This window comes from Garra rufa, chromosome 3 (genome assembly GCF_049309525.1).
Source record: "Garra rufa chromosome 3, GarRuf1.0, whole genome shotgun sequence".
NCBI classification, from domain to species: Eukaryota; Metazoa; Chordata; class Actinopteri; order Cypriniformes; family Cyprinidae; genus Garra; species Garra rufa.
The window spans coordinates 51,039,064-51,056,930 of NC_133363.1; the positions used below are offsets into that span (position 1 = coordinate 51,039,064).

Consider the following 17,867-nt stretch of genomic DNA (forward strand, 5'->3'; position numbering starts at 1 on the left):
ATCCACCCTGCTGATGATAAAGGCATGAACAAGTTTCTCCAACTCTTGACTGGAAACAAAACATCTCATTTTTGCAATGTTTTTGACATGATAGTATGCTGATTTAATTACTGCTTTGACATTACTACTGAACCTAAGGTCTGATTCCAGAATCACACCCAGATTCTTGACTTGATTTTTAGTTATTTGACCCCTAGAATCAAGGTATGCATTCACCTAAAGAACTTCATCTTTATTTCCAAATGCAATGACTTCAGTTTTCTCCTTTTTTAACTCAGGAAAGGCACATCCAACTGTTAATTTCATCAATGCATTGGCAGAGGAAGTCAATGGGGCTGTAGTCATTTGGCGATAAGGCTTGGTAAATCAGGGTATCATCACAAAACCATGGACAAATGTATTTCTTATCAGTGGAAAAAACAGACTCCACAGTACACTGCGTACATGACCTTGTAACATTTTTGCCATCATCTCCACAATGAGGCTACACAGAGCTTCTCTAAATTGCACAAAATAACAGTTCTATTATAATAGGTCATACCAGTTACTTACTAAATACAGTAAGTGCATTTAGAGACTAAGGTACTTATGGACTGTATAAGTAAAAATAACAAAAAAATGTTTGGTTATTAAAAAATTGTAAACAACTCAGAAGAGCAAAATTCAAGCATAGTTTCACTAACCAATAACATAGGATTTAGCTTTTTTACAAATGTAGTGCATTTTTGTACTGAACAAATAAGCACTGATGTACAAGATGCAACCATTTGAAAATCTGAAATTTAAAGGTGCAAAAAAAATCTAAATACTGAGAAAATGTCTGTCATGATCGGGGCTGTGGGGTTTCCCTCAGCCTCCTGAGGTCGCTATTCACACTGCACTTCTAATAGCATTCACCTGTCCTTGTCGTTAACACTGATTCACTCACAGCTGTTCACCATTTGGACTTTTGTATAAGAACTCTCATTTCTCACTCTGCATTCATGTCTGCATTGTCTCGTGTCATGTTTGTTTTTGTGTTCCGAGATTCCTTGACCTTTGATTATGTTCTGGCTTTGGTTTAGTTTGTGTTCTAGTTCTTAGTTTGTGCCGTGTTGGCCTTTTGTTTGTTGATTTGTTTATTTATATTAAAATTCATTCTCTCCCTGCATTTGGACCCAGACCTCCCTTGTTTCACGTGACAGAATGCAGACATCAAAGATGGGTCCAGCGGGGAGGATTTTTTTTGAGGAGGCGGCGGACGCACGTTTGGGGGCGGCGACCACCAGCTCTGTTCCTGACACTGCAGGGATGTCTTTTGAGGCGGCGTCGGCCGCTAGGTTTGAGTTCATCTACGCCTGCTTGGCGGCTATGGACGCCCGCAGCGCCGAGGCTCCACGGAAGCGCCCCTGCTTTGCGGAGGGAGTGGAGACGCTCTTTCGCGAGGAGGTGGCGACAACCGCTCTCGCTGTTCCTGACGCGGCGGTGACAACCGCTCTCGCTGTTCCTGACGCGGCGGTGACAACCGCTCTCGCTGTTCCTGACGCGGCGGTGACAACCGCTCTCGCTGTTCCTGACGCGGCGGTGACCGCTCTCGCTGTTCCTGACGCGCCAGTGACCGCTCTCGCTGTTCCTGACGCGCCGGTGACCGCTCTCGCTGTTCCTGATGCGCCGGTGACCGCTCACTCCGTGCCTAACACGGCGGCGTCCGCTGAGGCTCCGCTGGTGACAAGGCCTGCTTGCGTGACTCCGCTGCACGGCCCTGGCCCGCCATCCCTCCCCCTGACTTGCCTTCCTCCGTACCTCCTCCCTCCAGACTTTGGGAACGTCTGGAAGCCGTTCCGTAGGGAGGGGGTACTGTCATGATCGGGGCTGTGGGGTTTCCCTCAGCCTCCTGAGGTCGCTATTCACACTGCACTTCTAATAGCATTCACCTGTCCTTGTCGTTAACACTGATTCACTCACAGCTGTTCACCATTTGGACTTTTGTATAAGAACTCTCATTTCTCACTCTGCATTCATGTCTGCATTGTCTCGTGTCATGTTTGTTTTTGTGTTCCGAGATTCCTTGACCTTTGATTATGTTCTGGCTTTGGTTTAGTTTGTGTTCTAGTTCTTAGTTTGTGCCGTGTTGGCCTTTTGTTTGTTGATTTGTTTATTTATATTAAAATTCATTCTCTCCCTGCATTTGGACCCAGACCTCCCTTGTTTCACGTGACAATGTCTTTAAAGTTGTCTAAATGAAGTTCTTAGCTATGCATATTAATCAAATTAAGTTTTGATATATTTATGGTAGGAAATGTACAAAATATCTTCATGGAACATGATCTTTACTTAATATCCTAATGACTTTTGGCATAAAAGAAAAATTGATTACTACAAATATTCCTTTGCTTATCAAACAACTTGTTACTTGTGGCTCTGGTCAATAGTTGACAAGGAAATCTATGCGCTTCAAAATTTAAAGGTCCCCCTTGGCCAAGTTTTCAAGGGCATCACCCTCACAGCGCATGCAGTGATAGCCAAGGTCAGAGGTCACATCGCAGCAGCCCCGCTTTAGGTAGAAGTCAAGAGATGATTTGTTCCAGTCCAGCACAGTGAAATTCAGCTGCGTGCAACCAGCAGCCAGACCAAGCTGAGGGCGATCGAAATCACAAACATGTAAAATCATACACAATCAACAATCTAATTCTCAATTTGCTAACAACAGATTCCTTGCTAATGTAGTATGATCATGTGCCTTATGCTGCTATTATCGAGTATAAATAAACATCACTTACCTGGCAAACTTTAGACATCAGAGCCTTACCAATGCCATATCCTGGAAACACTTACAGAAAGCCATTAATCAGTCAAACAATTATTATACAATTTATTTTCAATTCAAATAAACAAAAGCACATAGTGTGGTTTCCTTACCTCTGTACTCTGGCATCACATACAGATCCTCCATGTACACCGCCCGACCTTTCCACGAACTGTATGTGTAGAAGTACAGAGAGTAACCAACCTTGGTATGACCTGTAAAGAGATATACATACATGAATCATCACTGTCAGCCTGAAGGCTAAAATAAAAAAAAGACAATTCTGTCATCGTTTGTCTCTTTAACAGAAATTATTTTGAGAAATTTAGGATTACATTACTTACTCACCAATGGATCCACTGCAGTTGAACAGGTGCCGTCAGAATGAGAGTCCAAACAGCTGATAAAAACATCGCAATAATCCACAAGTAATCCACATGACTTCAGTACAATAATTAATGTCTTCTATCCATAATATTGCTTTTTCCAGTGAAAAAGAAGAAATCAGAAGCACTGCTTACAAGCAAAAACAGTTCATGTAGCTTTTCACTTTGCAAGGCATTCATTTATGGACTGGAGTCGTTTGGATTACTTGTGGGTTATTGTGATGTTTTTATCAGCTGTTTGAACTTTCATTATGATGGCAACCATCCACTGCAGATGATCAATTGGTGAGCAAGTGATGTAATTATACATTTCTCCAAATCTGTTTTGATGAAGAAACATACTCATCTACATCTTGGATGGCCTGCAGGGAGAGTAAATTTTCAGCATATTTTCATTTTTGGATATATTATTCTTGAATGAATATGCTACAACAATATACAGTATATGTTACGGCGATGTTGCTTAAAACTGTTTAGAAAATATATATTTAACTGTGAGGAAGTCAAACCTGAAAGGATAAAAGGGCAAAACAAAGGTTATGTAACAACTATGCACTCAGGCTAGACATGACACACATGCTCAGATTAGATAACAAATATGTATCCTAGTGCAGGGCAGCGCAGAAGGACAGCAGTTCTTATCTTATGTTTTAATAGGATTGTTCATCCCAGATGAATACTGAATCAAGATGCCGTTTTTTTTTTTTTTTTTTTTTCTCACCTTCTCTGGACTTAAGGTATTCTGGCACTTCAGCAATGATTTCATGGAAAAATGGGTTTTCGGAGAATCCACCTCGCTCCAGATCTATAGTAGAGAAAGATCATTGGTATTAGCGTCAAATTATTACTAAAAAAATTGATTTGTATGGAAAAGACCATCAGGCCTACCTCTCAGTGTAATCTTGACCTGGTCAGAAATTCTCTGATACTCTGCCAGTTCCTAGTGTGAAGGATTTGACAACAGAAACAGTTGCTCAATTTTGCCTGCGTGACAAGCTAATTTTCTTCACTTTGCAAGGCATACATGATGGAAATAATATGGTTAAAAATAAAAGAATGACTAATAAGCGAAAAAAAAGTGTTTAACCAACATACTAACAAGGTTTTAGTAATTGTGATGATTTAATTCATGACGTGACAATCTTTCGCCAAATGGGCGGTTTTAAGTTTGATTGTGCGGGTAAAAATTGACTTGGGCGGATGGACAAAATTTGGGCTGGTTTGGGGTCAGTCTGGCGGTTTCAAACATCTACATTGTTTAGGCTAACTGGGTAACAAACAAACCCAAGTGTGCATGTACTTGCAATCAGTCATTACTATACTAAACACACACGCACACACACTGCAGATTCAGCTGGTGCTGATGTTGACGTCGACAGCCGCACTTATAGCCAGTCACTAGGGATCAGCAGACAGACGTGATCATTCATTCATTTTAGCGCGATCACGGATCAGATTTTGAATGTATAACTAAATCATGGTATTTGAATGTAAAACTGTATTCAAGTGATCTGAATCCTTAAAGGGGTCATGGGATGCAAAACTCACTTTTACATGTTGTTTGAACATTAATGTGTGTTGGCAGTGTGTGTACACAACCACCCTACAATGATAAAAATCCACCAAAGTAATATCCCCTGGTCATTTTCAGCTTCTTGTCAGTGTGACGACATACCGACAGAGACCGCTCTCAGGATAGTTGATTGACATGAGCGCCTTACCTTAGACCCGCCGTCACTGAGCTGAAACAGTCCTACTCCGATTGAAATTGTGTCGACTCAGGTGCGGGGGAAGACAAGAATGTCTCCAATTGAGGCGTTCTGTTGTTGGATATAATAATGAACATAGCAGTAGTCATTTACTCCCTGACATCTGAGCGGCTCAAGATGCAGAGGATTAAGGTTACTTTCGTTTTTGAAAGAAAAGCGCCGATCCTGATCTACATATGCGTCTATGTTCGTGCGAATCAGTCGTGATGCAGCTTCACCCACAGCAAGTGAGTATTAGTGTTTTTTTATGCATCTTTGCAAATGGCCTTTCTTAATGTGCTTGTTAGCAAGTTTCGCCGCTAAATGCGACTAAACGCAGCTAACGTAAACATTACAGCTCATCATTCCACGGCAGAGAGGGGCGGGGCAGGCAGAGCTCATTAGCATTTGAAGGAACATGCTTGCTCTAAAAAGGGCTGATTTTGACAAGGTAAAAACAGTTTAACTTCCATTGAGAATTTATCAAAGTATGTTATAGACTTCTGATTAAGACCCTGAAGAATCATATCAACGTGTGGAAAATGGGCATCCGATGACCCCTTTAAAAATGTGAATTAGCACCTGTGGAGGGAGATGACACTAAGGCTCTAAAATCACTGCAATCAAAGCACAGTTGAATAAGTTAATCAAAATTGAAACTAAATATCTGTATTTTCTAAATGGTCCAGATTGGTATATCCTTCATAGCTGCTGGACTTGATTGACTGGGCGAAGTTCTGTATTATGTTCTACAAGATGTACTTCACAAAAGACTTCCTTTACTTCTGTGGTAAGTTCTGTTGCAACATGAAAATAAGCACATTGTTATTTGTTTTTAATTGTTGGATTATTATACAGTATGTATCAATGAATGACACAGTTTTGGTTATCAAGGTGTGTGCATGAAGGGATGTGAAAGTACAGTACGTTGCTTTTCCCTATCACTTATATTGGGCACTTTGTAAATTACATGTAAATAGGCTTATTCTGACTGTTGACACTGAACATGATGCATCGGTTAATTTCTTGATTGCCGTTTTGACAGTGTCTGTTTGCACACAGTACAGTGGTGGCCAAAATAATTAGAAAACAAGTATTTTCACCAACTAAAAATGATTTTAAGAAAGTTATTTCTATCTTTTGCTGTAGTGTGTCAGTAGGAAATAACAGTTTAAATTTTGAATATTCATTTTGCGGTTAATTTTAATAATCCAGTGAGATTTTTTGTTTGCACAAGGAGTTTAACAACAGCCAGTGATCCACAGAGAGATCTGATCTCATCATCATCCAGTCTGTCTGGAATGACACGAAGAAACAGAACAAAATGAGACAGACTAAATCCAGAAGAACTGTGGCAACATCTTCAGGAAGCTTCAAGAAACCTACCTGCAATGCTTACAGCTGTCACGGTAATGCAAGGATTAGACCAGAGACTGCGATAAGGTGCAAACCAAACAGGAGTTTTATTAAACAGATTGAGTTACTGAGTGCAAATAAGGATTGAGCCTTGATAGTGCTTATCTGAAAGTCCTTGAGAGGTTGAGAGTTGTTCAGAGTTCATGGAGTGAGTCTGCAGAGTAGATTGGAATGAGCACAAGGGAAATCCCCAGCCAGGAGAACACAGAGAGGTCTGAAGCTATCATCAGGATGTGAATGGTAGACCAGACAATGGATTACTGAACGGGAGAGTCTATTTATAAGGCGTGGCTAATGAGGTGCATGTGTTCAGAATTCTGGTAATTGTTTTTCATAGAATTCTTGCACATAGATTTTTTTTAGCTTTGCAGGTAGGTCTCTGCATTGGAGACGTTGCCACACAATGTGATCTGCCTCAGTTTTTCCTGTTTCATTATGTCATTCCAGGCAGACTGGATGAAGGTTAGATCAGGTCTCTGTGTGGAGCACTGGCTGTTGTCAGACTCATTGTGCAACAAAAATCTTACTGGATTATTACAATTAATGGCAAAATGAATGTTTGGAAATGTAAACTAATATTTCCTACTGACACACTACAGCAATAGAAATAACTGAAATAAAACCATTTTTTGCTATAGTGAAAATAGTAGTGTTCTAATAATTTTGGCCACCACTGTATTTTAATCATATTTGGTCATTCTCTTTAATGTATTTGCCTTGATTTGATCAGTTTACCTGAGAAATGTGTTTATACCCTATTTATATTATATATATCATTATTTTGTTTTATGCAGTTAAAAATGAATGAACCATGATTGACGTGGCAACACTGTGAAGGCAGCCGGTGAAGGCTGCTCCATGTTTCCGAGCATTCCAAATGCTGTCCACTCAATGACAGAATGACAAAAACTCAATTACTCGACGACAGAAAAGTGTCAGATTGCAGTGTACAGTAGCTTACTGCAGAGTTCAAACTTGAGGCGCCAACTTGCCTCAACACACCTGCCTGTTAATTTTTTATTATGCCTATAAGCATGATTAGCTGGTTTAGGTGTGTCTAATTAAGGCTGGAGCTAAACTCTTCAGGAGACTGGCCCTCCAGGACCGAGGTTGGGCACCCCTGGTGTACTTTTTTTTAAATTAAGAACTACAACAAAACATAAACATATACAATTATACTAAGACATCTAAATAAAAAATAATATGGAAAGGATTGCGTTTATATAACTTTCTTAGAAATTTAGAAACTGCTAAAACACCGCCATCTGCAGGTTCTGATGAGTACGAGACTAATGTAATTCAGTTAGCGAACAGGCTGATGTTGGTGATTTTTAAATTTACTTTAAGGTTATGTTTAATCAAAAATGAAACTGTCTTAATGTACTCAACCTCATGTTGTTCCAAACCTATATGAGTTTCTTTTCTTTTTTTCTGTTAAGCACGAGAGATATTTTAAAGAATGCTGGTAACCAAATTGTTGGTAACCACTGACATCCGTAATATGGGAGAGAAAAGAAAAACACAGTGGCTACTACAATCAACTGTTTGGTTACCTACATTCGTCAAAATATGAGGAATGTGGTAATTCTTTGGTAAATGTTTTGGGTGAACTATGTTTTTAAACCATTTGGTAGCCTACTGTTCCTTTTAAAGTTAATGATACAGTAAACTCTAAGACCTTTTTGTTCTCAGGTTATTGTTATTCCCATAATAATGCCGCGTTCCAGGCAACCCGTAACCCGTGTTTTTCCGACCTTCTACCAGTGAAAGTGCACTGGAACGGCAGTCAAATCCGTGACTTCTCACTCGTGAACTCGTACTAGATCGATGTACTCCCAGTTACGAGTTCTGACCACATAGCCCGCGAAACAACAAATGTCAGCCCTAATGCGTGCGGTGTTTATGCAAGTGGCACACGGTGGAAAAATAGAGCTTAGGACAATATAACGTTGCAATCAAATTAATAATAATATAAAAATAATAGTAATTCATAAATGTGCCCAGGCAGTTTGGCGTGACTTGCCTTGAACGCTACAAAGTCGTGAGTCGTGGTTTGAAGTGGTGATTTACCAGTTAAAAAACCTGCCTGGAACGCAGCATTAATAAAGAGTATGACATATAAACATGTTTAGATTAGGGCCGGGACTCGATTAAAAAAATTAATCTAATTAATCAGAGGCTTTGTAATTAATTAATCGAAATTAATCACATTTTAATCGCATATAAATATTTGACCTGAGAACAGTGAGAAGTAAGTTTTTTCATATGGATTTTTAGTATACCATTAAATAATGACTGAATACATAAGCTTAAGCAACAAAATATTGTTTATTTTTGTTCAACCAAGTCCAACAGACCAGTGCAATATTGCCATTAAGTGTAGCAATAGGATACAGTGTTTCCCCTAGGTTTCCATACTTTTTTTCTCGGTACTTTACCCTACTTTGTGTAATAACGTTTATTTAACATAAAACATTTATTTCAGTGAAAAAATAAATCCAAAACTCTCTATTTTAACATTTTGAACAATAGGGCTTTACAATCTTTTGCTATTTTTTTTTTTTAAGAAATTCTTGTTTTAATTTTTCTCATAATCAAATGAAAGCATAAACATTTATTTATTTTTAATTTTATTTATTTTTAAATAAACCTTTTTATTTTTTGGCAAACAAACAAGAGGTTTGCTGTTAAAATCAATAAATAATAATAATTTAACATTTAAATAATAATCGTAGTATTTTTTTCTACAATTAAGTGGTTAATCTTGTTGTTATATTTATTTTTTATCATATATATTGTTTTTTGTCAATTATTTAAATAGGAATATTGTTCTGTTTCATGTTAAACCGTACTTTTATTTTGACAGGTTGCCGTGAAGTTTCTGTGTGTAAAGTATGATATGATGCTAGTTTTCTCAAATGAAACGGTAAAAGTGACACTGACAGAGGCAAACCGTACATGCAGGATTCATATCTTTTTGCATTTCAGTTTTCACAGACACTAGTCCATATCGCGATTTGAATTAAGTGACAGACCAACTTTTGATTTATCAATAAAAAAATCGACGAATTTACGTGGCATTCCGCGCTATAGTAAATTCCGTTTTTATGAATGGAGTCCGCGATCCAGTCCGTGTTTTCTTGGAGGAGACATTGTAAACGCGCCCTCCTAAGATAATAGTAGGGGAAACACTGGGATATTTAGAAATATACTAGCCTACATTTCAGAAATTCAGGTACCCTATAGGTAGGTAGACCTTCTGTAAAAGCATTGAGGTGATACTTGAGGCTCGATGTGCTGCGGTGATATGCGCATAAACGCTAGTTGGTGCTCCAGTATAATCGGTCCGCTGAAACTCATCCAGTGAGAAACGTTCCGCGGTGCAAAATTAAGTGCGATTAAAATGCGTTAAAAAAATTTAACGCGTTATTTTTGTGTAATTAATTAATCTTAATTAACGCGTTAAAGTCCCGGCCCTAGTTTAGATATATAGCATATTCAATTCTGCAGGTCTGCACACATCTACAGCATCTATCCTTTTTAATCTAAATTCCGTGTTTAGTGTTTAATATGATCATATACACTGCAAAAAATGCTTTTCTTACTTAGATTTTTTGTCTTGTTTCCAGCCAAAATATCTAAAAGATCTTGAATCAGCAAGGATTTTCTAGACAAGTAAAAATTATTATCTTGTTTTTAGTAAAAACAAGTCAAAATGAAGTGAGTTTTTGCTTAAAACAAGCAAAATAATCTGCCAGTGGGGTAAGAAAAAAAATCTTATTTCAAGCAGACAACTAGATTATTTTTCTTACCCCATTGGCAGATTATTTTGCTTATTTCAAGCAAAAACTCACCTAATTTTGACCTGTTTTTACTAAAAACAAGACACTCATTTTTACTCGTCTAGAAAATCATTCCTGATTCAAGAATTTTTAGATATTTTGGCTGGAAACAAGACAAAAAATCTAAGTAAGAAAAGCATTTATAGCTTCCCTTGTCAGTGTGACATTAGCTCATTAGATGTAAGGCCTACAATAAATAGGGTCACACATTTCACACCCAACCCTCACACCACAGTCACTGTTCAACTCAGGGGTGTAAACGGTATTTTCAGAGTTTGTATGCTGCTAAATATAGATTCGTGGGCTAGTTAGACGGACAGGGTGGGGATGCTTTCAGCTGAACAGTTATATTCAGATTTGCTCTCAGAAACTGGCGTCGTGCCACTCAAAACAGGTCCAGTGTTGAAGTAACGGGCGCTGCTGACTGAACCGTTGTCTGAGGCTGACTAACGCAAGCGAGGGGAAAATGCTGCCGCTTTCCAGCAGCTACGCATGAAATTCAGATGACGTATGTAAAAGATCCAGCCGCATGCAATGAAAGAGGGCCCGCGAGCGCGCGCGCCCGCTTCTGTCCATTCAAAGAGATGAGCGCGCGTGGGTTTCAGACGGAAACAGCTAATTGTATGCTACATCCTTGAGAAAGCGGAATAAACAGGTGAGGGCGAGAAAAACTCGAAAGACCAGACAAAAGCAACATCTTCAGACAAAATACTACTTAAATTATGCCAATCCTTTATCAGAGCCGTCAGTTTGCTAATTCTTCACCACTTTATTTTAATTTCTAACGTTTTAAATTAAAAATTAAATTAAATGTAAAAATTAATTTAAATTTAACGTTGTTTTGAATTTTTGCATCGTATCTTTTAAAAAATACATTTGCTGTTTACTTTTTAAGGACTGCAGTAGTGGGTTTGCACTTAAATCACGATACTCAGATGTAAATAACAGCATGGATTGCACAGTCAGTGTACTACTAAAAACATTGTTTTGCTAATTTATGCTGTCTAAATCACGAAAAAAATGTGGAAGCTGCTAAATCACATATAAGGACTTAGTAAGTAGGAAAGGGCGCAATATTTCGACAGACTAAAGTTAATTGGTGGTAAAAAGGTATGTACGAGCAGTATTAATTTAGATATTAACCTAATATTTCACCTGACTGGAAGTGATAAGAACAAACATGAATGTTGTCAAGATTCTTACTGACAACAGTTTTTTGCACTCTTTTTCTTGATTTGTTATAACTTTTAGCAGACTATAGTACTCCAAATGTTTTTTCCCGGTCCGACCAATTAGTACAGCCCAAAACATGACAATAATTGACCATTTTCAGCAGCAGTAATCAGCAAAATATGCAAGTTTCGTTCAGTTCAGTGGCATAGTTTATGTTCAGTCCCAGCAATATGGCCGGTTGATGACGCGTGGTGAAAACATTGATTCGTATGATTCGTCAACTCACAATCTTGAGGCAGAAGTTGTGCTTTTTCGGGAACCAGTGCGAAAACTTGTGTGTAAAAAAATGTAGGCCAATGTGGAAAAAACAGCAGTTTATGTTTTATATAGTGTATTTAATTAATAAACAAAAGATAAAACTGTTTTCAAACAATGTTAACCACAGACCTTTAATTTACTCATAAATCCAAAACTGACATTTCAGACCGTTAGAGATTGAACCCGTGACTGGAAAACGTTAATTCTCTTCTGGGTTTTAGGGCCACAAACTGAAACTAAACAGCTGTATTTGTGCCTGAAATGTCAAGGACAGCACTGACGCAAAAGAGGACCTGTGAGTGATCCACAGTTTTATGAAAATGTGGAAGGTGTGGCAACATGAAAGGAGAAACTGGAGTTTTTTTCTTTACGCTGCATGGTGCCCCGGTATAGGCTCATTAGTATCAGGACGGCGCCAAGAACCATTATATAACTGACATTAACACTCCTAACTACAGCGCTTAGAAAACTCATGCATTCATGGAAAAATAGCAGTCCTGACGTCACAACCAGTAGCCTCAGACCCTTTTATACACACCTAAAAAAACTGATGGAAGAACAGAGGCACAGTCATACTGCACATGGGATGCGAGAACCTTTATACCGAGTTTGATTGATTCCAACATAAGGGGAAAAAATGTGGATCTTAGCGGTATATTTAAGTCAGTGTTAAACAATCTAAAATAGACTGAATTTAAATGTAAACAGTGCACAAATAACAGTCTACGCCCAAAATAACATCAGCTGAAGGTTCACTTGTAGCCTATATAATGCATTCTCCTCTTGATCTTGTGCAGGGCAGGAAACCGTCTTCCTTTCCTGTTTAGTCTATGACGTGATGACATTCTTTTTCAGTGCTTTCTTTTTGGGGTGCTTTCATCAGTTTAAATGTTGTATGATGAAACTTTAGGCAACTGCATAAAGGTTTTAATGTAGATATACACTACTAGTCAAAAGTTTTCGAACTTCAGTGTCACATGATCCCTCACAAATAATTCTAATATGCTGATCTGCTGTTCAAGAAACATTTTTAAAATTATTTTTATCAATATTTAAAACAGTTGAGTACTTTTTGTTCAGGATTCTTTGATGAATAGAAAGATTCAAAGATCAGCATTAATCTGTAATAAAAAGCTTTTGTAACATTATACACTATACCATTTAAATAATTATACTATACCATTTTTATAAAGAAAGAAATTATAGAAATCAATACTTTTATTTAGCAAGGATGCTTTAAATTGATCAAAGTGATAATAAAGACATTTATAATGTGGAAAAAGATTTCTACTTCAGATAAATGCTGTTCTTCTGAGCTTATTATTCGACAAAGAAATTTCTACTTAGCTGTTTTCAACGTAATAATAAATGTTTTTGAGCAGAAAATCAGAATATTACAATGATTTCTGAAGGATCATGTGACTGGAGTAATGATGCTATAAATTCAGCTTGAAAATCAGGAATAAATTGCATTTTAAAATATATTCAAGTAGAAGACAGTTTTTTTTAAATAGTAAAAATATTTGAAAATTTTACTGTTTTTTACTGTGTTGGTGAGCAGAAGAGACTTCTTTGCAAAAAAAAAAAAATACAAATCTTACTGTTCAAAAACGTTTAACTGGTAGTTTACCTTCACAAAAAAAAAAAATAATATTGTGATTGTAGTGAAAATTAAACAAGTAAAAAAAAAGGGTTAGCAGTTTGCTCTCATTCGCTATAAGAAACATTTATGTAAAGTCTCAGCATTACAGTTGAATTATTAGCCCAATTATTTCTCTCTGTTACACAACTGCTATTCATATATTTATATATAGAACAGATAAAAAAAGGAAATGAGTTCATAATCTAGCTGATGCAACTGAGCCGCAAGAGAGTTCAAGAGTAAGGAAAAAAATCCCTTATTCCGTGTACAGGACTAACGTCCCTCTTTCCCATATTAGGAGAAGAACAACTGTTTGTCATCATGCCGTATCTGAGTGAGGAAATAGACTGAGCAAACATTGCTCGTCAGTGCCCAGACGCAGTAAGTATTAGTCATGTGACATTACACTCGAGCTAGTCAAGCTGTGGCTTTCCAGTATAAGACTTAATATTTGTTAGACATTAACTGTTTTGGTCAGTGAGTGAGCCATTCAGAACTAAAACTACATCTGCTCTATGTACCAAAGTAATGCATAGGTAAAACCTTATTCTATTATGGACAACTCTTATCCACACTAAACTGACCTCCAGAAATGAACTGAAATAGCTGTTCTTCAGGGTGTGTTTGCAGCCAAAACAAACAAGTACATTTTCTAGTACGTGTGTTATTTACACATGCAGACAAACGTGAGTAGAGGCACTCATAGACATAGTGTGCACACACTGCTTGTGCCAATATGAAAGAACATTGAGGGATTTATTTTAGATAATGTGAGTGTTGTAGTGTATTAGCACTGCTAGCTATGTACATTAAAAACTTTTCTAATGAGTAAAAAAACAAGAACATAAAACTGAGGCCTATTATTTGCCTAATTGTTTCACATATTGACAGAATGACCACATTTTAACATATTTTTGACCCTGAGTATTATAGTAATTGGTGCTGACATAAAGATTTGGCACTATTTTGTTCTTAATATTTAAAAAAAACATGTTTTTGAGTAATCTAGTTGTATTTTAGATTACACAAACATTAAAAAAAACATTCATCTTACAAAAAAAACATGACATTGTTTTATGGGTAGGGGGGTTAAGTATAAAAAGTAGTAGACCGAAACTATACAGTACTAAACTAAGTTCTCTTTTGTGTCTTATTGCACTTAAACTGTCAAATACACACAAGTTTACATTAAAAAAACACAGGAGTTATACAAACAGGAGGTTATGTCTTTAATGGTAAACAGTTAGGGAAAAATTGCATGTTTATGTTAGATCTGTGTGGCAGCAGTGTAATAGACAGTAAATAAATCAATAAATCCACTGCTGTCTTGTCTCCTCTAAAGGCTGGGACTCTAAATAGTGTTCTGTGCAACCAACGACAGAACAGTTAGCATGCTTTGCTCAAACTTTTGCCATGGCGCTAGAACTAGTACACCGCTAAATTATGGCACCGTGGGTAAACGTGCAGATGAAGGAGCAGTAATGTTATACCTCACAGGGAAGGCGAAATCTGATGTGCTTGTTTTTTTACATGCTTGCAGAAAAAGGCTTACCAAAAGAAAGTTGTCCTTTTCTAGGTTAGTAGATGCACTGGGGACCTGAATATAGCACTTAAATGTGGAAAAAAGTCAGAGTTTCATGATATGTTACCTTTAAGTGTTGTTTTGTCAGCTAAATCTAGCATCTTTTTTGTCTTATTTGTTTAACAAGTAGACAGTTTTTGTCTGTTCTAAAACATTAGATGGTTGCTTATACTTCAACTAGTTAAAATAGAATCTCATGTAATTAAGCAGTAGGCCTGTATCAGGCAATTAGATTGATGTTGTCCTAATGATAAAACTCCATGCCTGCTGCAGTTACTGTAAGGTTGTGAACTCCAAGCACATTACGGGAGATATGCTGCATAAATTGTCACAAGTAACTTAATAATGCTGTTCATGGCTCGCTTGCGTGTTTCTAAATTTAGCATCAGTGCTTTGTCAGAGGTGATACAAATATTCCATGCAGCAGTCTCTGAATCTGCAACAGCAGACAAAGTACATTACTTCTGAATATCTTATTGTTCCAAATGAAGAGAGAAATATATTTATATCACAACATCTCTTCTTAATAATGGCTCTCAGTCTTCTAGTACTATTTTGCCATTTGAAGAAGTTTAGGTAAGTTCGTTAAACAGAAGTTAGTATTGTCATCTTAAAACTATGTACAGTATATTAAATCTTAGAATTTGGAGTTTCTCCAAACCAACTAGCACAAGTGTAAAAAGTGCAATATACTTGTGAAAGACATCTCTCACTTTTTTTATTGATCTCATTATGATTAAACCGCATGACTAAGCACCTGAAGAATGTATTTGTGCAAGATAATGAATATTCACTGTGAAACTCAAAGTTTCACACAAACGCTTATGTAAAGCAAGTTAAACCACTTTAACTCAAGCATAGGAAACTGAACTATCATAACACCCTTAGGCAACATCACTCAGTATTATCTTTATGTGGCGCTTTGGATCAAACATCTGCTTAATGACTACATGATTACTAGAGAGATGAAGAGAAAATCTCCAAGCGGTTACGTCAATCACATTTTGGTCCATTAAAAATGTCTCCTTTTTAGAGTTGGCGCTGCCTGCTTTTTGAGATTTTCTTGTTTTTGCTGGAAAGTTTTCGTGTAGGCCTGTGAGATAAGATATGGAGGCTTTCAGAGAGAAGTGGGTGGTTACTCTGATTACTAAGATGTTGAGTTGAAGAAACACTTTTTTATGCTTTGCTTTCCTGAAGTTCTCAGACTCCACAAATAGCAACCCCACCCCTAAAAAAAACAACAAACCTTAATGGTCATTAGATTAAGATCAGAGCTATCACCAGAAAGATCACAGATATGACAATGAGTATTTAGTTTTGTACAGCATTTGCTATTAAATTAATTCGTTTTTTAATGTCTTACTCGCTCATTGCCATCCTACTGGCAAAAACATGATGTGGTTTACGTCAAATGCTTTACCCGTGACAATTGTTCAGTTATTCCTGCTTTGGCACTGTGCAGTGAACCTGGCGCACCATGTTTTTCATTTTGGGTTTACTTGAAAGACAGTATGTTTGTACTGAATATATTGGACTCGTTGTATATTTAGAGTATGTGTGTGTGTATGTGTGTGTTTTGTTGGAGGGGGGGGGGGGTTGGTTGGTGGCGTCACTGGCAGTTGTATAATAGCACTGCTGTGCTACCAGAGCTACTTTGGTGGGTGTGTCTCCCAAACCTCCCATTTGTTGATTACACAGGGGCTCAGTGTTCCTTTCTCAGTCCACACATATGGTATGAATTAACTCAATTCACTTTTACCTCTGCTGAAAAACCAAGAAAACTAATTAAAACATCAGAAATATAAGAAAGACATTTCATATTCTTCCTTTAGGTTTCTAGAAGTGAGATTCACTATTTAGTTGACAAAATTCCACAAAACCACACTGGTGGAAATCGTGTTCACCAATGTGTAGTGGACTAGAAAGGGATAAACATGTGCAGCATGGAAATAAAATCATACAATACAACCAAACAACAGTAGTATAGAGCTGAGAAAGCGCAGCACCGCAGTGCAGGAGCGCAAACGATGAACAAATTACAGCCAGTTTGCAAATAGTGAGTAGCAGTTTGAGGGGGCATCGGCAATAAGCAATAGTTTCCTGATAAATTACTCACCTCCATGTCATCTAAGATGTTCATGTCTTTCTTCAGTCGAAAAGAAATTAAGGTTTTTGAGGAAAACATTCCAGGATTTTTCTCCATGGTGGACTTAAATGGTGGCCAATGGACTGAAGGTCCAAATTACAGTTTCAATGCAGCTTCAGAGGGCTCTACACAAACCCAGTCGAGAAAAAAGTCTTATCTAGCGAAACAATCGGTCGTTTTCTAAAGAAAAATGATACTTTTTTAACCACAAATGCTTGTTTTGTACTAGTTTTGACCTCACACATTACATAGTCATGTTGGAAATGTCAAACGTGACGCAGGCGGAAGCATCGACCCAGTGTTTACAAAGCGAACATGCAAAGAAAGTCAAACAAGGTAAAACAACAATGTCGGACAATTTTGAAGTTGGAGGAGAAAATGAGATGGAGTTTTTCGCCCTACCCTAACCTTTTGAACCGAAGTACACAGACGAAGAACTAACCGCGTGTGACTTTTCCAGTGTAATAACGTAATGCGTGAAGACACGCAAGTGCATTGCAGAGCTAGTGCATTTGTTGTTAATAAGTTTTTAAAATGGCCATTTTTCCTCAGCTGGGATCATGTAGAGCCCTTTGAAGCTGCATTGAAACTGCAATTTAGACCTTCAACCCATTGCCACCATTTAAGTTCACTACATGGAGAAAAATCCTGGAATGTTTTTCTCAAAAACCTTAAAAACCCTAAAAACCATTGGATGTAAAGTTCACTTTTGCATGTTGTTTGAACATAAATGTGTGTTAGCAGTGTGTGTACACATCTATCCTATAATGATCAAAATCCACCCAGTGGTTTTTATATTTAATCTGTAAAAATAATTTTCCCTTTTTCA

At 37.4% G+C, this 17,867-nt stretch overlaps 1 protein-coding gene across 1 annotated transcript; it reads right to left on the bottom strand.

Moving 5' to 3' along the window:
- Window positions 1-2,201: 2,201 nt before the first annotated feature.
- LOC141331603 (thialysine N-epsilon-acetyltransferase-like) lies at window positions 2,202-17,014 on the bottom strand. Its single transcript, XM_073836652.1, has 5 exons — window positions 17,009-17,014; window positions 4,060-4,111; window positions 3,893-3,976; window positions 2,760-3,000; window positions 2,202-2,614 (listed from the first exon to the last, which is right to left on the bottom strand). The coding sequence occupies exons 1-4, from the start codon at window positions 17,012-17,014 to the stop codon at window positions 2,858-2,860; spliced, it is 285 nt and encodes a 94-aa protein (XP_073692753.1). The 3' UTR covers window positions 2,202-2,614; window positions 2,760-2,857.
- Window positions 17,015-17,867: the final 853 nt, after the last annotated feature.

Excerpts from the sequence above, each read along its gene's own strand:
- LOC141331603 (XM_073836652.1), bottom strand. Across the intron at positions 3,977-4,059 it reads GGTCAAGATTACACTGAGAG|ATCTGGAGCGAGGTGGATTC; the intron begins GTAGGCCTGATG and ends TCTCTACTATAG. Across the intron at positions 3,001-3,892 it reads ATACCTTAAGTCCAGAGAAG|GTCATACCAAGGTTGGTTAC; the intron begins GTGAGAAAAAAA and ends ATCTCTTTACAG.